Source organism: Calidris pugnax, unplaced genomic scaffold, assembly GCF_001431845.1.
Source record: "Calidris pugnax isolate Ruff unplaced genomic scaffold, ASM143184v1 scaffold225, whole genome shotgun sequence".
In the NCBI taxonomy this organism is placed as follows: domain Eukaryota; kingdom Metazoa; phylum Chordata; class Aves; order Charadriiformes; family Scolopacidae; genus Calidris; species Calidris pugnax.
In genome coordinates this window covers 901,788-923,216 of record NW_015091072.1, presented here as the reverse complement: position 1 = coordinate 923,216, position 21,429 = coordinate 901,788, and the positions used below count along the sequence as shown (strand labels likewise).

At 46.4% G+C, this 21,429-nt stretch overlaps 1 protein-coding gene across 2 annotated transcripts; it reads right to left on the bottom strand.

Moving 5' to 3' along the window:
* Positions 1 to 615: 615 nt before the first annotated feature.
* LOC106896949 (cystatin-A-like) lies at positions 616 to 20,753 on the bottom strand. Of its 2 annotated transcripts, XM_014957295.1 has the most exons (5): positions 20,664 to 20,753; positions 13,910 to 16,438; positions 9,559 to 9,659; positions 3,732 to 3,833; positions 616 to 838 (listed from the first exon to the last, which is right to left on the bottom strand). In XM_014957295.1, the coding sequence occupies exons 3-5, from the start codon at positions 9,622 to 9,624 to the stop codon at positions 710 to 712; spliced, it is 297 nt and encodes a 98-aa protein (XP_014812781.1). In that variant the 5' UTR covers positions 9,625 to 9,659; positions 13,910 to 16,438; positions 20,664 to 20,753; the 3' UTR covers positions 616 to 709. The 2 variants fall into 2 exon arrangements, with proteins under 2 accessions (XP_014812781.1, XP_014812780.1); XM_014957294.1 differs by lacking the exon at positions 20,664 to 20,753 and having other exon boundaries at positions 9,559 to 9,779; positions 13,910 to 16,481.
* Between the last annotated feature and the right edge of the window lie 676 nt (positions 20,754 to 21,429).

Below are 21,429 nucleotides of genomic sequence, written 5' to 3'. Positions count from 1 at the left end.
TGTTTCCTAATGTCCAGTCTAAACCTACCCTGGTGCAACTTGAACCCATTACCCCTTGTCCTGTCACCTGTGACTTGGGAGAAGAGACCGACCCCCGCCTCTGCCCCCTCCTTTCAGGGAGTTGTAGAGAGCGATAAGGTCTCCCCTCAGCCTCCTCTTCTCCAGACTGAACAACCCCAGCTCCCTCAGCCTCTCCTCATAAGACTTACTCTCCAGAGTATGGCTCTCATTGCAGGTGGCTGATGCTACAAATAGAAAAGAAAAAAAAAGGTATTGAGCTCCACTGGTCTCCAGTAAAGCTCTGGCCTCCAGGGCAGTCACCCCCGGCTCCAGGGGCTGAATGCAGGGATTCAGCTCTTTCGGGCTCCTTCAGGAGGTCCTTCCTGCCCCTGACCCTGCTCTTACTGGGGGAGGGGGGCAGTTTGGTTTCTCCATTCCCCCTTGCCAGAGCATGCCTGAGAGTGTTTTGGGGAAGAGAAGCTGAAAGAGGTGTGCTCTGCCTTACACCTGTAGTACCTCAGGTGGTGGAAACAGCCTTGAATAGTATTTCAGGGCCTACTCAAGCTTTAGCCGGGCAGCAGACCTAGACATGACACGCAGCAGATCAACAAATAGCTTTCCAAACTTATTTTATTGTCATGCATTTTTTCTGACACGGGCAGAATCCACTTGTGACTTGCAGAAGCGAGGTGCCGTTCCTCATCGTCTCTCAGAAGTATTCAATGGGATCATCTCTGGTTTTGCCAGTCTGAAAGCTTTCAAGTTTGAGACCTTGGTTTTCAACAGGAAGGGCCTCAAACACCCGTAAGTGGACATAGTTGGTGTCAGAAACTTGGACCTAGAAACCAAAACGGTGGGAAAGTGAGGATCAGGGTGAAGCAGGTTCAAACAAAAGGATGCTTTTTACATTCATAGAATCATAGACTCGTCTAGGTTGGAAGGGACCTTAAAGATCATCTAGTCCAACCATCAACCTAACTCTGACAAAAAAAATAAGAGATAAGCAACGAAAAATCACTAAACCATATTCCTGAGGACCATGTCAACCCGTCTTTTGAACACCTCAAGGGATGATGCCTCAACCACTTCCCTGGGCAGCCCATTCCAATACTTGATAACCCTTTCTGTGAAGAAATTTTTCCTAATATCCAATCTAAACCTCCCCTGGTGCAACTTGAGGCCGTTCATCTTTGCTCAGGACCTTAATTTTAGCTGTCTCTCCATTTTTACTTCAACAGCTCTTAACTAAGTCTGGATAGTAACTGGTGGCAGAAACTGTCTACTCTTGAAGAGAAATGAATGGGAAATGAGTAGAACTTCTTGGGTGTGAAAGCACCAGAAGGCAAACAGGAGAAAGGTTTTGATGGTGTCCTGTTTAGGTCACCAGGAGCCCAGCACATCAGCTTACAGCTTTGCAGGACGCTCAGGAAGAGGAGACAAGGAGTAAATCTTAATGAGTCAGTGGTGGGGCAAGGTACAGAGACAGTGTCAGCTCCTAGAAGGTCAATCCAAAGATCTATCCAAAACCAGCACATGGTCCCAAGAAGCAATGACAACCTGAAAGCCTGGCTCCCTTGTCTTCAGAATTACAGCAAATGCATCAGTCTGGGTTACATCTGGGCTCTAAGTCTGTTGGTAAAATATTAGTCATGTGGAAAATTCGGGAGTGCAAAAGGATGACTCTTGTGGCAGAGCTCCTTCCACTCATGCTGTAACGAGCAACTGTCTCCTGTCGCCTCCAAGGCTGGGAAAGAAGAGAGAAACCATCAGATTTCAGTGTTCTACATGGATTTCCTCCAAGTTTGGTAACATGGGGCTCTTCATTTCCCAGTGGTTGGGTCACGAGGCTCTGCAGGGACAGCAGAGGAGCGGTTTGCATTGTCTTGCTCACAGGATGGCACTAAGGGGAGAAATGCAACCCAGCGTGGCTTTCCTGCAGCCCTCCTGAAGATTGTTACTCCTCATGACTCACTACCTTGTCCACAAAGTGAAAAGCGCCTCTCACGGGAGCAAGGGAAGGATAAACATCATTCATGTCAGACTCAGAGTAGCCATGTACCAGGGAGTCTGTCAGCAAAATCCTCTGGTGCCCACAGAGCAGAAATAACTGTTAAGAGTTATTTTAGGGAAGGATCCGAGAAAGAAAGAAGGTTTGGCAGCGTCTGTCCTTCCTGGGATCAACTGAATAGGAGAAGCGTGGAGCAGACGCTTCTCATGTCTCTCTGCAGAATGACTAGCCCCCAAGCCCTACCTGCCAATCTCTTTAACAAGATTCTGACACTTGCCAGGGGAGCACGTCCCACCAGGCGTATGGCTGCACACATGGGGGTGAAGGTACAGCAGTCACATGCGACGGTCACTCTACGCCCAGAAAGCCAACTGGCCACTAAGCAATGCTTCCTGGCCTTCACTTGCACGGAGGGAGCTGGAGGAAGTGTTCAACAAGCCATTTTCCACCGTTTATCAGCAGTCCTGGCTAACCCAGGAGGTCCCACTTGACTGGAGATTAGCAAATATGACACCCATCCACCAGAAGGAGGATCTGGGGAACTACAGGCTTGTCAGTCTGACCTCAGTGTCAGGGAAGGAACAGATCATCTTGAGTGTCATCACACAGCTCATGAAAGGCAGGACCTGTTTGACAATCCTGATCTCATTCTAGGACAAGGCAACCCGCTTGGTGGATGAGGGAAAGGCTGTGGATGTTACCTAGACTTCAGTAAAGCCTTTGCTGGATGTTGTCTACCTAGACTTCAGTAAAGCATTTGGCACTGTTTCCCACAGCATCCTCTTGGAGAAACTGGCTGATCATGGCCTGATCGGGAGTACTCTTCACTTCTTAAAAAAACTGGCTGGATGGCCAGTCCCAAAGAATTTTGGTAAATGGAATTAAATCCACTTGGTGGCTGCTCACAAGTGGTGTTCCCCAGGCCTTAGTACTGGGGACAGTTCTCCTTAGTACCTTTATCAACGACCTGGACGAGAGGATCAGGTGAGCTGTCAGTAAGCCTGCAGAATAGACCGAGTTGGGTGGGAGTGTTGACCTGCTTGAGGGCAGAAAGGCTCTACAGAGAGATCTGGACAGGCTGGATGGATGGACAGAGGCCAATGGGATGAGGTTCAACCTCAAGAAGGCCAACAGCATCCTGGCCTGCATCAGAGATTGTGTGGCCAGCAGGACTTGGGAAACGATCATCCCCCCTGTACTGGGCACTAGTGAGGCCCCACCTCAAATACTGTGTCCAGTTTGGGCCCCCTCATTACAAGAAAGACATTGAGGTGCTGAAGCGTGTCCAGAGAAGGACAGCGAAGCTGGTGAGGGGTGGCCTGGTGCCGGGGACATGGTTTAGTGGTGGTTTTGGCAGCCTTAGCTTAATGGCTGGACTTGATGACCTTAAAGGTCCCTTGCAACCTAGACGATTCCATGATTCTAAGTTATTATTCACATCTGAAGAAGCCCAGTGCATGTTTTATAAGTTTTTTATATTCCTATATATTTATATTTAAATACAGTAGTGCCAAGCAGAGGAATTTCGTAAGCATCTGGAGATAGTCCCTAACTCCCTTAGTCACATCAGATGGTTTTCTACTACATTTGCTCCTCTTTCTTGCTAGAAGCCACTACACAAGTCACCTATACTGTTTAACTACAAAGCATTCCCTCCTATAATATAATATAATATAATATAATATAATATAATATAATATAATATAATATAATATATACAAACCTTTATAAAGTAGTTTACCCCAGCAACCACCTGACTCCTGTACTTTATGGCTTTGAAGATTCCATATGTTCTGTTTTCCTTGCTTTCAAATTGTGGCTTCACCTGTAAAGAGAAAGGGAAAAACGGTTGGCAGGTTCATATTTAAACTTTTCTTTCACACATCTAACACTCCAATTTTTATCCCTTCACATACGTCTCCTTAATGAAATAAACCCAGAACCCCCAAAATAATTCAAATTACAGCAAGATCTCCAGCCCTCTTTCCTAGCATTGCCTCCAGTGTTCTTTCAAACCTTTCAAAAAGAATGACATGTCCTAGTGGGTTTCCCCCCACCCCAAAAGCTGTGCAGCTAAACTGTCCCACACACACTCAGGGAAAGGACCACCTGCTGCCCTTTTCATTTGTGGTCAAAGGAGCCAGGTACCAAGCCATGTTCCTCAGCAGGGTCAACCCCATGTCAACCCCATGCCAACCACACCATGACACAGCGGTGCAAGACAACCCCTCTCGCCTGGAACACCCGCATCCATGCTGGTGGCAGCTGGGGGGCTGTGGAGCCCTGTTATGTTTCACAGCCTCAGAGCTACACTCCATCTCTTCAACATGGTTCTTTAAGGACTTGCAATAAATGTGATTATTTGAGCGTATCGAGACAACCACCTGATCAAGTAGTTCCTGAAAGTTATTCTAGTGCTGGTGGAAGCCCTGCAGCTAAAGAGGGAATTCAAACTAAATACCTCCTTAAACATCTAGAACCGTGTAACACACAAACAACTCTAATAGTTACAAAGGTCCAGGACTGAACTCTGTACTTCCATCCCCCCAAACTGGAAGTATGACCTTTAGATTGTGAGCCACAATCAAGCCCAGACCTGCAGAAACATCAACTGGTCTTCACTATGTAGCAGCTGCAGGTAGTTCCAGAAGAAACAGAAGACAGCTCTGGTAGATGTCTTTATGCACAGTGCCCAGTTTAAGCCCTCTGGATCTTAAAATGTGCACAGCTTACACATCTAAAGGCTTTCCACATGCATATTTGAAAAAAAAAAATTAAAAAAAGGTGTAAGAGGTTCTCCTGATCATGATCTATGTACCAGTGGTCTACTGTAGCCGTTTGCATCCGATGACATGAATTCCCTACAGAAAGGCAATGGCAGTGAATGTAACCTGAATTTCTGACATCTAGAAAGCATAAACAATGTTTTGCAGGCTGGGTAACAGCCTCTCCTCTGCATGGCCCGATGCAGGGCAGGGACATTCCAGAGGTCGGGCAGAGGAGCTCAGGCAGCCCCTGGGACGGGCCGGCAGCGCTTCTCACCACCCGCAGGAACGCACAGAATTAATTAACTTCCTCAAAACATTCACCTACAGCCTGGCTGCCACTCCCACGGCGTTCCTTCCTGGCAGGCAGGTCCCGGAAAGGACTCTTGAAACATCCAGCTGGACTACTTCCTCACCATCAGAAATTACAGTCATAGTCAGGCTCCTCAGAATCTCTTGCTCTGCCCTTCTCCCAAGCAGTTTCCACGGGATTTCTGTCCCTGGGAACTGACAGCTCGGGAGCTGCTACCTCTGGCAAACCAGGGAAACTTCAATTCCCAACCCTCTTCCAACAGGATGGTTTTGGGGGCTCTTAGGATGCCCCTAAGTGGCAACTTTGGGTACCTCTTCCTACGTTATTCCTCTCTCAGAATAAAACAAACCAAAGCCACTTCTCTCCAGTTTTACAATCTCTTCTAACCTTTGACCACTACATCACCCATTTGTTATTTACAGAGAGTCTTCAGCAAAATCAGGCAGGCAAACAGCTCCTTAATCCTCAGATGGAAAAATGTAACATCCCTAAGCTCTTCTCTAACAGCTCCTTAAACCTAAACCATTCCAAAGTTTTGGGCAACAGCTGTAAAACAAGGAAACTGAATAAATATCATTCCTCAGCTCGCTAAGGACGACTCAGACAAGGCACAGGTGTAAGTAAAACTTTTGTAATCCCAAGAGCAGATAGACCTCGGGCATCCCAAAGGCTGCAGATGCTCTTAATGACTTTGCTCAGATCATACTAATTGCTTCTCTGCTCAGCAGATCTTAAAATGCCACAGAATTGCATCACTAAAGGGTGACTCCGTTATCTGGCTGGAAGTGGAGCAGGATTGCCCCAACGTAAGGTTTGTCTCCACAAGAATATTTTCCACAGAGAACTAACTATACCCAAGCGTGGAGCGTGAGCTTTTTCAAAAGAAAAGAACCAGGAAGAATTCTCTCTCCCACACCCAGCACAAGGCAAAAATTTCACCTTGCAGAAAATAAAGAGCAAAGAATAATTTATCATAGAATCATTCAGGTTGGAAGAGACCCTTGGGATCATCGAGTCCAACCATCTCCCCTACTCTACAAAGTCCTCCCCTACACCATGTCCCTTAGCACTGCATCTAAATGGCCCTTAAACACAGCCAGGGATGGTGACTCCACCACCTCCCTGGGCAGCCTGTTCCAATGCCCGTTAAAATGCCACAGAATTGCATCACTAAAGGGTGACTCCGTTATCTGGCTGGAAGCGGAGCAGGATTGCCCCAATGTAAGGTTTGTCTCCACAAGAATATTTTCCACAGAGAACTAACTATAGCCAAGTGTGGAGCGTGAGCTTTTTCAGAAGAAAAGAACCAGGGAGAATTCTCTCTCCCACGTCCAGCACAAGGGAAAAATTTCACCTTGCAGAAAATAAAGAGCGAAGAATAATTTATTGCCATTTTCCCGAAGTTACTGAGAGTGGACCAACACCAAAATTAAGATCAGTCCTCTTCAGGAATCAAAGAGAAAATCTGTACATTTCAGATTCTTATTCATATCCATCCAGCACCCGGCACCGTCCCAGCAGTGTTCAAAGGAGGCCCTTCAGGGAGCACCGTGTCACGGCAGGCACCGTGGGGTGCATCGGGTACCAGTGCTGAGTACAGGGGCACAATCACAATTCCAAACACAGCTTGGTACCTGGCACCCGGCACTTTTTCAGAAGAAAAGAACCAGGGAGAATTCTCTCTCCCACGTCCAGCACAAGGGAAAAATTTCACCTTGCAGAAAATAAAGAGCGAAGAATAATTTATTGCCATTTTCCCGAAGTTACTGAGAGTGGACCAACACCAAAATTAAGATCAGTCCTCTTCAGGAATCAAAGAGAAAATCTGTACATTTCAGATTCTTATTCATATCCATCCAGCACCCGGCACCGTCCCAGCAGTGTTCAAAGGAGGCCCTTCAGGGAGCACCGTGTCACGGCAGGGACCGTGGGGTGCATCGGGTCAGTTGGACTCAATGATCTTAAAGGTCTTTCCCATCCTAAACGATTTTATGATTCACAGGGTCATTAGTTAAATTTCACAGCCCCCAGCTGGCAGGAATCATCACCTTCCTGTCCTACACAAGGTAACAAGAATTGCAAATTCACAAAGGTGCCAAAAGTCCTTGCCAGGGTCTCTCCTCCATCAGTAAAAGGGAATTTCCATTCTCTGCAAGTGCTGCTCCTTCAACTCCTTGATCCAGCACGGGAGGGACGGCGATACTGCTCCTGAGTAATTCAGTTGGTGTCCCTCAACCAATTTTAGACAGTGCTTTTCTGTTCTGCAATACATTATCTCCCCCCTGACCAACCTGTTATCCCATTCTTCAGCCCCCTCCCACGTGTGTGCACCCAACTCTGGCAACCCCCACTGGGACTGACCAACAAGGCCCTAGAATGGGAGAAGGCTCAGAGGAGCCAAGCGCGATGTGCAGAAAATAATGCAGGGTGTGAATGACCACAGCCTTTCCAAAGAAGCTGTCTTTGTCTCAACACCAAGGGGACCACAGGGTGTCTGTTTTAGATAAAGAGATATGTCAGCTGAGTGGATCGACTTGTGGCATAACTCCCTGAGTTCATTAAAACAATGTCAACACCTCCCTGAGTCAGACAGACCAGCACGGGGGGAGTGCCCAACGTAAGAGTGCAAAAAACTAAACAACAAACAAAACAATTACCAAAAAAACAGTGGGCTTGAACTGCCTCCACCCACGTACTCCTTCTTGGCGACTGATGCTGCCCACCGTCATGATGGTGAGGGTATCACAGAGACCAGTACTGGAGATCACACTGGTGTTGGGATTGAGCTGTGTATTGCAATTGCTCTGTTCTAAGAGTTAACTTCCATCTACATTGTCTTACCAGTACATTCATATCACTCTGCTAAATCAGAAACCTTTTCTAACATCAAATATCTTCAAATAAGTAAATCTGCTATTAAACATTACACCCTCCACTCCAACACCAGCCTACCCAGCCCATTCACAGCTCTCTCCTTGTGGCTCTGCCCCACCGCATGGCACAGCCCACCCAGCTCACCTTCCCCTGGTTCCATCACTGCCTGGTCTCAGCCCACAAGCTGGTGGGAGATGTGGAATGGTGCCAGCACAAACTCTGTCCTCGGTGGCACTGGGAAGGAGGGAGCTGGGAGCCCTGCACACACAGGACTGTGCAGGAGAATTGGCCAACACGTTCAGGCCCACTGCTTCCTATTTTTGTTTCCTCAAGGAGAGCGTAAGTTACACTTGGTGTGGTTGCCAGGGGACTGGGCAAAAAAAAAGGGGGCAAAAAAAAGCATCTTTCAGAGCTGGGACGGTGAAGGGGATTGGAAGGGTGGGAATACATGATGGGAGACACAAAAAGGAGCTTTCTCGTGCCACGTTGCCACCTGGAACAGGCGCAGCAGAGGGCCACGAAGATGATCAGAGGGATGGAGCACGTCTCCTATGAAGACAGGCTGAGGGAGCTGGGATTGTTCAGCCTGGAGAAGAGAAGGCTCCGGGGAGACCTTATAGCGGCCTTTCAATATCTGAAGGGTGCCTATAGAAGAGCTGGGGAGGGACTCTTTGCCAGGAAGGGTAATGATAGGACAAGGGGAAACGGTTTTAAATTGGAAGAAAAAAGATTCAGATTAGATCTCAGGAAGAAATTTTTTACTATGAGGGTGGTGAGACACTGGAACAGGTTGCCCAGGGAAGTTGTGGATGCCCCATCCCTGGAGGTGTTCAAGCCCAGGCTGGATGTGGCTTTGAGCAACCTGCTCTGGTGGGAGGTGTCCCTGCCCATGGCAGGGGGGGTGGAACTAGATGATCTTTGAGGTCCCTTCCAACCCAAATGCACTTCATACTCTTATTTGATGAGCTGTTGCACTGCAGGGTGTCAGAGGACCTGCAGAGGTGTTGCTCACACCGCTGCTTTCAGGAGAGGACCGCTGCCTGGAACCACCCACCAGGGCACCTGGACTCGCCCTGCCTGCCTTGTGCCAAGTTCTCCTTGCCCCAACTGGCTCAACAGCAGCCCCTGCATCACAGCTGCGATTCTAGAAAAAAACAAGATGCCAGCACAGAACGTGCCCTTTATCCACAGCCTTGTCCTCTACATTTCTCCTCTCCATGTCCTTCCCTGAGGAATTAATTCTGCCAGGCACAATCTTCTCCCTTCCAAGACACCACCTCTCATTTCAAACAAGCGACCTCAGAGCTGGCATACTGAGAGCTGGTCTTTGAACTACATGCAGACATTAAGTGCTGGTAGCCAGGCTGAGGACAAGCATGAGACAGAGAAGTGGTCTGCCTTGGTCCTGCTAGTGCACTGCCTACGGGGAATGCTGAGAAAATACCTACTGGCAATCAAGGGGACCCCATTTTCAGCACCAGCTTCTTCACTTCAAACACCGGTGCAACATCACCTCCCGCTGCCCCAGCTTTTACACGAGCTTCAGGACTCAGCCCTTTGCACTCAGAGACTTCACCTTGAAACAGGTCACTACTCACCTTGTTAGCAATATCCTGGATTTCGGGAGTAGCAGGCTTAGTGTCAGATAAGCCCCCAGTCATCATCGTGGCAGGAAACTTCTCCGAAAGGATGGGTGCTTCTGAAGAGGGAAGTTCAGCGCAGTCTGAGCAAAGTCACCAGGCATCTCATATATATATATACATATGCATGTGTCATGGGATCATGTGACATGTAACATATGGAGCCTACCATTACTGAACTGGAGAAGGAGAGAAACAGGGAAAACAGTGGGGAAAAAAGGAATGTAAAGCACCGATAATATTACTACTAAATGTAAAAAGCACTTTAACATCTTAAGTGTATATAGTCTCCACCTCAATAAGAAAAGCAAAACAGCCTCCAGCTACCCACAGCTTCAGACAGTTGGTTTGGGCTGAAACTAGCACCTCTTGCATCTCCACCCATGTGCAGATGACTATTCTCTGTGCTTAGCAAATAAATTGTCACACCCAATATTTCCCAACACCACTCAAGATCAGAAAAAAACACCCAGTGATTTCCTTGGTGCGGGTTCCATCCAGATTGAAATGGAATTATCTCAATATGCTTCCAAGTGGGAAACCGAAGCAGCTTGCATTTTACTTCCAGTGACTTTACTTCCCTCTGCCTCAGCAGAAAGGTGCCAAGGTGAACACCAGAACCAGAAGGGGAAAAAAATTAAATCCTAGGTTCAGGCAAATACTGCAAATAAGTTATTTCTGCTTCTTTCCTATCAAACCTACAGCTGCATTCAGACGATCACAATAAGAAATGAACATGCAGCACCACTTACATTTTCATTGCGACTCTAGTGCCGACTTCCTGGAAGACAAAGTGCAATCCCCCTGACTACTGTAGTTATGTGTGCACAAGAGATGTTCAAATTTCAAGGTATTTATATGTCACACACTGCTGAAATACACACATGTTGTTCCACAGCAGGGACTGGAGGAGTACAAACAGATCTGGCACATTAGGGGTGAGGGCACCTTTAGAGGGGGTGAAATGTGAATGACTATGTGCTGCAGACAGGCAACCAGTATTTCTGCTGGTACCAGCACAGGGAATTTGCTAGAAAGAAGCCTTTTCATGGCCACAGCAATGGTGACAGCGTAACACAGACCTATCAGTGGCCTAACCAGCCCACCGACCCTCCTCACGGGTGACAAGGGGTGCCACAGATGGTAAACAAGTACTTCATATCTAACTTCAAGGCCTGTTCTTGGTACAAAGGACCTGAGGTTGAGAAACTGGGGCTGTGAAGGCCCTAAACTCATCAGCACACACAGAGATCAAGGTAAGAGCATGCTACTGATAAGGATCTTGCAGAATTTCCCAAACTTGAACAGCAGCGTTATGGGAATGGATGAAAGGCATCTGAGGAAAAACAGTTGTCTCAAGATAGCATCATCCTGAACAAAGAGAAACAAGTTCTCAGGTCTTAGGAATAAAGGGAATGGGTCATGTTAAAGCTGAAAGTCTGCCTTTTTCCTGCAAATTCAGCACTCCGGATGAGGAGTTCCTCACAGCCCAATTCATGGAGTTAATGACCATTCAAGCTGATGAGCTCAGCCTCCTTCTCATGCACAAGACTCTGCAGATTCACTCAAATGCTGATCATCTTCCACCACGTTGCTGCCACGCACCTTATTCACACAGCAGGAGAGAGGAGCAACCAACTAGAAAAGCCAGCTCACCTTTACCGAGGAAGCCATGGAATGCCTCCAACAGCCACGCAGCACCAGTGCTATATTAGGATATTTCATAAACTTCTGCACTCACCAGGATGCAGATCTCACTAAATTCCTGGGTAAGGATGCTGATAAGATTCCCAAGTCAGCACCACCCGTCTGGAAAACACTTGACTATGATTCACAAGAAATACACTGAGCACAGAGACCAGGAGGGTTAATTTATAACCTTGGGAAAACTCTAGGTACGAAACTAAAGACAGAATCACAGAATCTTCTAGGTTGGAAGGGACCTTAAAGATCATCTTGTCCAACCGTCAACCTAACTGACAAATATAGACACCCACACAACAAACAAGGAGCATCATCACTAAACCATACCTCCCAGCACTACATCAACCCGTCTTTTGAACACCTCCAGGGATGGTGCCTCAGCCACTTCCCTGGGCAGCCCATTCCAGTGTCTGATAACCCTTTCAGTGAAAAAATTTTTCCTAATATCCAGCCTGAACCTCCCCTGGTGTAACTTGAGGCCATTTCCTCTCGTCCTGTCGCCTGTGACTTGAGAGAAGAGACCGACCCCCCCCTCTCTACACCCTCCTTTCAGGGAGTTGTAGAGAGCGATAAGGTCTCCCCTCAACTTCCTCTTCTCCAGGCTGAATACCCCCAGCTCCCTCAGCCTCTCCTCATAAGACTTATTCTCATGAGGAGACATTAATGTTGTGTGGAAATCACTCCTTGGACTCCATAGTTCTGCATTTGCTGGTTTTTGACTTCAAAGCATAAGAACTACTCTTTTTTTTTTTCCCCAGAGAACACACAACGTTGTGCAGAAGGGAAGGAAAATCAACACTAATTGTCAGCAAACTGATGCTAAAGTTTACTCAGGCAAACCAGTCTGTTTACTTTCCGTGGCAGTGCTACTGGCCATCCCCAAAGCCAGTGGTACTCCTAAGACTGGGATGCAGCACTCATCCCGCACACGTAGTTCACGAAGACACTTTGAACTGCTGATGTTTCACAGAACTGCTATCAAAGATGATCTGCAGCCATGCACTCTCCTAGGCAACCCTTATCTGCACCTCTTTCTATTAAGCTTTGGATGTAATGGAGTCCCCTTCTCTGGAGATCATCAAGACCCACCTGGATGCAGTCCTGAGTGATGTGCTCTGGGCAACCCTGCTTTGGCAGGGGAGTTGGACCAGATGATCTCTAGAAGGTCCCTTCCAACTCTGACAATTCCATGATTCTGTAATGAAAGAGCATTTGGAATTCTGCCTCCAAAAGAACAGTGGAGGCCATTCCATCTCTTGCGCAACATCGACAACTGAGTCGGCATCTTCCCTTTACTGTGAGACGTGCCTGATAGCACACACCACTCCAGCCTACCCTCACCATTCGCACACACGGCGCTTTCTCTTCACGTAACCACTGCTGGTAACTTGGAGAACCTGTGCTGGGAGAACAGCACCAGTGGTCTTTAGAGTTTTAAAGCTGAGTAACGTCTTGCACTATGTACTACTGCAATATTGAAGAAACAAATCTTTACAGCTTGCAGGCCACGACTGTCTGGTCAGGTATAAGCAGTTTTAAGAAGCAGAAGCTATAGTTAACAAAACCACCAGTACAGTAACAAACCAAAGCAAACAAGAAAAACCCAAAGCCCCAGGGTTATGTATTTATGAGTTATTTTCAAACCAGAAATGAAGTCAGTTCCATTCAAATAATTGTGAAAGCTAAGCCAGTAGGTCAGTCTCCTGGTTTTGTAGTGACAAAACACGTAATTTTGCCTGAATGAAACGACACGTGGTCTGCACCATATTAAGAGCTGCTATGAGAAGGCAGCCCTCCAGCTACCACTTGAAGATCTACTTGTCATCGTCACAGTAACAACAGCCTTGACTTTCAACATGCTGCTCTGCAAAAAAGCTTCCCCTCCTGATGCCCGCCCTGATCTCAGAAGTTTTCTGACGCATTAACAGAAACCTGACATCAGCAGCACAAAGCTGTCATATCCCAGCCTATGCTGAGACCACGGTACCAGTGAACAGCCTTTTCCCCTCACGCTGCTTCAAGGCAACCAAACTGTATCCTTAAAGAAATTCTGTAAAGAGATGACCTATTTCATCAGTCCTGAGTGCCTATGGGCTGCAGAAGACAGCAACAGTGAGTGCCAGAAAAAACACAGCTCTTCATTTCAGAGAAGGAAATTAGAAGCACACACTTGAGAGGACTTTCCAAGGAGTCCAAGTTGCCCAACTACATTCACCATTACCAAGCAATGGGAAAGCCCCAGGAGAAGGGGAAACCACCTCCAGGATATCCAGACTCTGCACAGGGCCATCAATTGCTCTTCTTGTTCAAGTGCGGGAATAAAATTAGAACCAGGAAAAGGATGAAACCTTGTTGTTGGTGGAGTCTATTATTTGATTCACAGATGACAGGAAGCAGCCCAGTAATCTTGTGACTACCCTGACGGTAAAGGTGAAGCAGATTAAATTGCAGACTACGCATGATGCAAGAGTGGACAGGGCTCACTGAACACAGAGATTTTACCTGCCTTCGTTTTGTTACTTTACAGATGCATCCTAAGTACTCAAAAAATAGCAAAACCATTTCCTCCCTCCCCAAAGCATGGCATGCAATTCCAGTTACTCACCTTCGTGTTCCACCAACTTCAAGATTCAAACAGCCTCTGATCCATGTGATTTGCCATGTACGGTAAGAGACACCCCTCTGTGCTCACAGCAAACTAAATAGAGAGGAAGTCAACTCCTTAGTGCAACCTTCTGTATGCAAGCTGCAAACACCTGAAGAGCGGATGTTTGGGACTTAGAACTCTGCTGATGGTGTCAAAAGTTTTTCATACATAGGTTTCTATAGATCTACTTGCTTCGATTCAAATAAAAACAGGGGTATGTTGGGGTTGTGGGTTTTTTATACATAGTTTTCTCATAACAAATGGGATACTGCAAGAAAAAAGATCTGAATATGTATCACATCTATTTCATAGATCACTTTTCACAGCATCTCTTTAAGTGAGTAAGTTTTCCCACAAAAGCTGAGCAAACATCTGGGAGGGTGTGACTGTGGTAAGTTCTCATTACAGTGACTACATTTCTACAGAAATACAATATAAGCTTAAATATCAAGAGTATTTTTGCCAACTCTCTACACGCTGGCAGGACTTTCTATCATACATTTGGCATAAAAAGAGAATTTGTCCCCACAGTTGCAGATCCAAGCCCTGGAGACAGCAAATATTTTATAAACATGTATTAGAGGTCAGTATTAGAATACCAACTTTGAAATCAAAACTAACTTTTCTCTACACCTCATTAGTGGACCATTTACTGTGGAAATGAGGGCACTGGCAATTCAGCCAACAGGTCTGAGCAATATTTGATTTCGTCTTTGAGGATACACAATTTTAAGAAGTTAACAGTTCAAGAACAAACACGTTTTCTGCTTTCAGAGTTGCAGAAAACCAATGAGAATACTTCAAGAGTAAGAGGAGTGCTCCAGCTGGAGAAAAGTGCTGCTTAGAGCAGTTGTAGTACCTTGGGAAAAAATGAAGTTTGAACATTAGGATTTACATCCTCAAAGACTCAGAATATACTTCTGCCTCATTCTCAAAAGTGAGACTAAATGCCTGCTGCCTAAAAAAAATAAAGGCCACCAAGTAGTCCGAGTCTCCACTGGACAAACAACAATAAAACAGATGATGCTGCACAGATTTTTGCCATCTTTCAGCAACACAGGTTCATTCCTCCAATTGCTTCCCACCCCCATAGAGGCACAGCTTTTAAAGCTGTGACAGTATACAGTCACTTCAGTGCTATAACATAATTCCAAAGGGTTTGCAAGATGAGACCTCTTTTTTAAGGCTCAGTTCAAGTTCAATGGTTCTTAAAGCCCTATCACTAAGTAATAAAAACAGCTGGCTGCTAAGCAAACTTTGTCATTTGACCGTCAGCCAATTAGAGCTAGTAAAAAATAAAGGTATAATTACAGCAATTCTGCTTTGCTCATACTTACCCACTTTTAAGTGCTGTGTTCCTGCAGGGGTGTTGCATTTAAAGCTCTCTAAATACAACACTATGGCCAGAATCACTAGGATCAGGTATGCACAAGTATTTTCTCAGGTCAACTAAAATTCACCTAGAGAATTAATTTCAAAGGTTCAGAAAGAGGGACAAAATGGGGTCACTGGATAATTAACTGTTTCATTCCCAAGTGAGGCGTATCTTCATCTCCAGCCCCAAGTGGTTTCAATCAACACCATGCTCTCCATTTAAAGAAAATAGGATCTGATGAAATCCCTCCATGGTTCCTGAGGGAACTGGCAGATGAAGTTGCTACGCCACTTTCCATTATACTCAAAAAGTCGTGGCAGTCTGACAAAGATCCCACTGACTGGAAAAGGGGAAACATAACCCCCATTTTCAAAAAAGGATAAAAGGAAGACCCAGAGAACTACAGACCAGCCAGTCTCATCTCTGTGTTTGGCAAAGATCATACAGCAGATCCTCCTGGAAACTCTGCTAAGGCACATAAGGAGACAGCCAACAGGGCTTCACCAAGGACAAGTCATGCCTGACAAACTTGGTGACCTTCTGTGAGGGGTTACAGCACTGGGGTAACCAGGTGAGAGCAACTCACATTCATCTCCCTGGACTTGTGCAAAACATTTGACGCTGTCCTGCATGACATTCTGGTCCCTAAATTGGAGAGACACAGATTAGATGGATGGACAGACCACTCGGTGGATAAGGAACTGGCTGGATGGCTGCACTCAAATGGCTGTGGTCAACAAATTAATGTCCATGTGGAAACCAGTGATGAATGGCATTGCTCAAGGGTTGGTAGTGGGAAGCCATGCAGAGGGACCTGGACAGGTTTGAGAGGTGAGCCTATGCAAACCTCAAGAATTGCAACCAGGCCAAGTGCAAGGTCCTGCACCCGGGTCACAGCAATCCCAAGCACAAATACAGGCTGGGCAGAGAACGGATTGAGAGGATCCCTGAGGAAAAGGACTTGTGGGTGTTAGTCGACAAGAAACTCAACATGAGCCAGCAATGCTAGCTTGCAGCCCAGAAAGCCAACTGCACCCTGGGCTGCATCAAAAGCAGCATGGCCAGCGGGTCGAGGGAGGTGATTCTGGTCCTTTGCTCTGCTGAGAACCCACCTGGAGTACTGCATCCAGCTTTGGACTCCTCAGCACAAGGACATTGACCTGCTGGAATGGGTCCACAAAGGTCGGAGGGCCACAAAGATGATCAGAGAGCTAGAGCACCTCTCCTATGAAGACAGACTGAGAGAACTGGGCTTGTTCAGCCTGGAGAAGAGAAGGCTCCAGGGACACCTTACAGTGGCCTTCCAGTATCTGAAGGGGGCCTACAGGAAAGCCGGAGAGGGACTTTTTACAAGGGCATGTAGTGACAGAATGAGAGGTAATGGCTTCAAACTGGAAGAGGGTAGATTTAGATGAGATACCAGGAAGAAATTTTGCATAGAGTGGGTGGTGAGGCGCTGGAACAGGTTGCCCAGAGAAGCTGTGGATGCCCCATTCCTGGAATTGTTCAAGGCCAGGCTGGATGGGGCTTTGAGCAACCTGGTCTAATGGAAGATGTTCCTGCCCATGGCAGGGGGGTTGGAACTCGATGATCTTTAAGGTCTGGTCCAACCTAAACCATTCTAGGATTCTATGAAAAAATCCAGAGCTTGGTAAGGCAGAGCAAAGGACAGTATGCAACAAACACTGCCTGTCAGCACTGTGGGAACACTGTCAAACTGGATCCACACGCAACTCCAAACAAATGCCGCTGGTGTTGAATGGTCTGGAACAAGGTTGATAGCTTCTTACTTTCAGGGATGCTGAACCTACACTTGCTGATCATTCTTCAATTTTCATATCCTTTCAGATTTTAGTAGATTATTTGCACAAACACACCATGATCACTGATAGTTTAGGAAGCATCAGTTCAGGGAGAGCCCTGTTCTCCCTGCTCAGAGATGGTTTTTACTGTTTCCTCCCCTCTAGGACTGCTGAAGCTGTAGAAGTTCAAGAAAGATGCCACTTTTGCTTTCCATTTGAAAATTATTTTAATACTATAAAACTCATTTGTTCACATATTTTGTACAAAAGAGGAGTTGTTTTCTCTTAATTACAGGAGAATCATTTCAACCTTGAGATTTCAGCTAAGCAGGTCCAAAACAAGACTGGGTTCTGCTGGTTCTGGAGGGTCCCAATACAGCTCACCCAAGATCTCTTTCCAGTTTGGCTCTCATGGTTATGGACCACCTTGATGGAAAATACCCCACATCATTGACTCTTCGGAGGCTTGTAGTGAATTCGGCAACGCTCATTAAATACCTGAGACACCAAAACAGAAGAGCAAAAGCAAATCAGCCCTCATCCAGGAGATGAGCACTTCAGAGCTAGTTCAGGCAACTATCTCTTCACGTAGCACCCATCTCGAGCTGCCCAGCCCTGCTGTACCAATACATGGTACTTACCAAGGCAGCTGTCTCCATTCACCTTCTCTCCTGGCTTTAGTGAATCCAAAGTTTGCAGCCTGATGCTGGGGGACTGCACAGCACTAAAAGTGTCCTCCCTCAGGTAAGGCAGCCTTTTACAATCCTGGTAGTCTGCTAGCCTCATAGATGATGATGCTTTTTTTTTTTCTTTTAAAGAGGGAGGGAAATTATCAGTGGAAGGCTCCTGACCAGCTGCCTGCTGTTAAGGTCACTCTGGCATTCAAATTTGGACACTGTATTCTTCTCTTTCCTGAGCAAACACATTTTACATTGTCATGACAGCTAAGAAGAGGTGTGAGGAAGCCATGTTCATACTTCTAGTTGTCTGACCGCAGGTGCTGATGCTGCCAGCACTCCTATGCAAAGGGCACACTGCTCTTGCTGCGCTCCCCCCTGGCACCCTCTCCGAGTGAAATTTAGCACACAGAACTAGAGACTGAAGATCATGTTCATCCAGCTGGAACCACAGGCCTTGCCAAGCAGACTGCCTACCCCAAGGAGGGCAGATATATGTGACTATTGAAAGGAAGGCAGTCTGAATCAGGAGCACAACACACAGGCTCACTCCAAAAGTTATGGGTGCTCTTATCAAGTGATTTAGTTACCGGTTTGGCTCCAAACTTTGCCCAGCACATCTCCTGAAAAGGGACACAAGCACCACCTTGCAGCAAGTGGAGGCGCTGGCGGTTATTGGGTGCCCCACCAGCCACTCCTGCAAGAGCACGATTTGCCAAACTGTCCAGAGATTTTTTTCAGGTCCAAATGCCTGTGATCTTCAGGGTGTCAGCTTTCCTGAATTCACCCACTGGCTTCATGTGCAAGCGTGTGGCCTTGTACTTTTGGGGAAGTTACGCATCACTTTATGTAAATATATTATTTTAAACCGTATCTTCCTACAATCTACTACTCCTAAACTAATCTCCTTATTCAGAGGTCAGAAACCACAGCAACTTCAGCAAAAGTGAAGTCTGCAGCATGCATTCATTTTAGCGTGGATTCTTAACAATTTTTTTGAGACATTTTCAACTTATTTTCAAATTTAATTTACTTTAGGGAACAGACACATATCATGGACTGCTTCATATTGCAGAAAAAAGTTGTGATACAGTTTCTTTCCCCCACACATAGACAGCCTGTCCCACTACATTACCACACCAGGGAACCCCTCTGGAAGAGTGAAGAATATTGAAAGCCCTGAGATCAGATAAGCGATGGAAGAAAACCATAGAGATTAAGAGCCACAAAGGGTTCTCATTCAGCAGCATTTTAATGCTACGCAAATTCCACTGCTTATACATCTTATAATACTCTCTAAAACACCATGAGGGTCTCTCACACCAAACAACACACCCCAAAAATTCTAACTTCCAGCTTGCTACCATGCAAACTTTTAAAGCGTCTTTAACAGTAACTCTGCAGCCCATGGAGGGAAGATCAATACTGCAGTCTTACTCACACTGCCTCCTACTTTTAGGATCATTGGCCCACAGAACTCAGTGTGTTACTCAGGCCAATTAACTCCATTGGTCTACCTGTGAGTTGCTAGTCTCATTTTTCAGACAGGAAAAACAGTGCCTGAAAATCCTTCACATTCGTCTTACTATGCAGAAGTTTGATTTTGCTGTCTTTTACATATTAATACGAAACACTCCAAAGATAAACTCCAGGGTGGAGGTGTTGTACAGAGACTAAAGCAAGTGTCTGGTTTTAGAAGTTCCTTGCTTGGTATCAACCATCCAAAATCCTGCTGCATGCATACCTCACTCTTCATAAACAACATGTTCTCCACCTTTAGGAAAAATCGGACATTTCTGGCTCTAGCAAAAGCTTAACACAGCTACAGAAAATCACTGGCATCAGGGCTGACTTTGATGCCAACTTTGGGCTTCAGGATGGATAGTGCAAAGGGTGTCTTCCCCTCACCTCTTTTAAGGAAAACTGACAGCAGGGTTGCCATGAAATGTTTGCCACCAGTGGCCTTCAGCGTGGTGTTAAGGCTGTGGAGTTGCTTAGTTATGTCTGAGCTGGCTTTAAATTAACTAAGCTGAAGGGCATGATCAGCTTTTTCAGAAAGTACAGAGGCAATACTGGCAGCAAAGCTTACCTGGAAAAACATGCAGATGCTCATCTAATCAGCCTGCATTGAGCTGTATTGTGATGAATTCACAAATTGTATTGCATTTATGCTGATGCCATCTAGAGGACTAAAATTCTGAAGCAGAGATTAAAAAGGGAGCTGCAGCTTGTACTGGCTAAAAATCCTTTTTGCACTTAGAGAGGGAAAGAGTTTTCTCTATATAGTATGAAAGCTCTGAAGAGCTACAACAAATGGGAAAAGGATGCTAGACATGAAATGCTGCAGTGACAGAATACAGCCATCTCAGAATTTAAGCTCAGTGTTAAGATCACTTTATAATGAGACAGTGTCTGGGGCTATGAATCCAGAGGGTGATCTGCCCCCTCTGTTGCTACTGGAGAGCAATGGCAAGCCCGCCCTTTGCACCAGGGAGCATCAGCCTGGGCGTGCAGAAGCTCCATCAGAAAAAGGTTCCATCTCTACAGCCCCACCGTCTACTCAGGAGCATGATCAGCACCAAACACAGACAAAGCTGAAAGGCTCATCCCTCGGACACTGTCAGAGGCCCAGCAAAGCTTTTTCAGACAGGCCACCACGGAGAAGTCTACTTAGCCACTGGGCAAGGCTGAGAAAGGGATTTACACAGGGAGTACTCCACAGTCCTTCCTCCCCACTCAGTCAGAGGCTTTTCTTGCCTTTGCTGTGCAACTGAAAAGTTTTCATCTCTGCATCCAGAACTGGGAAAAAGACTGATCTGAAACATTTCCCTCTGCAACTTGCTCTGCTGAGAACCCACCTGGAGTACTGCATCCAGCTTTGGACTCCTCAGCACAAGGACATTGACCTGCTGGAATGGGTCCACAAAGGTCGGAGGGCCACAAAGATGATCAGAGAGCTAGAGCACCTCTCCTATGAAGACAGACTGAGAGAACTGGGCTTGTTCAGCCTGGAGAAGAGAAGGCTCCAGGGACACCTTACAGTGGCCTTCCAGTATCTGAAGGGGGCCTACAGGAAAGCCGGAGAGGGACTTTTTACAAGGGCATGTAGTGACAGAATGAGAGGTAATGGCTTCAAACTGGAAGAGGGTAGATTTAGATGAGATACCAGGAAGAAATTTTGCATAGAGTGGGTGGTGAGGCGCTGGAACAGGTTGCCCAGAGAAGCTGTGGATGCCCCATTCCTGGAATTGTTCAAGGCCAGGCTGGATGGGGCTTTGAGCAACCTGGTCTAATGGAAGATGTTCCTGCCCATGGCAGGGGGGTTGGAACTCGATGATCTTTAAGGTCTGGTCCAACCTAAACCATTCTAGGATTCTATGAAAAAATCCAGAGCTTGGTAAGGCAGAGCAAAGGACAGTATGCAACAAACACTGCCTGTCAGCACTGTGGGAACACTGTCAGACTGGATCCACACGCAACTCCAAACAAATGCCGCTGGTGTTGAATGGTCTGGAACAAGGTTGATAGCTTCTTACTTTCAGGGATGCTGAACCTACACTTGCTGATCATTCTTCAATTTTCATATCCTTTCAGATTTTAGTAGATTATTTGCACAAACACACC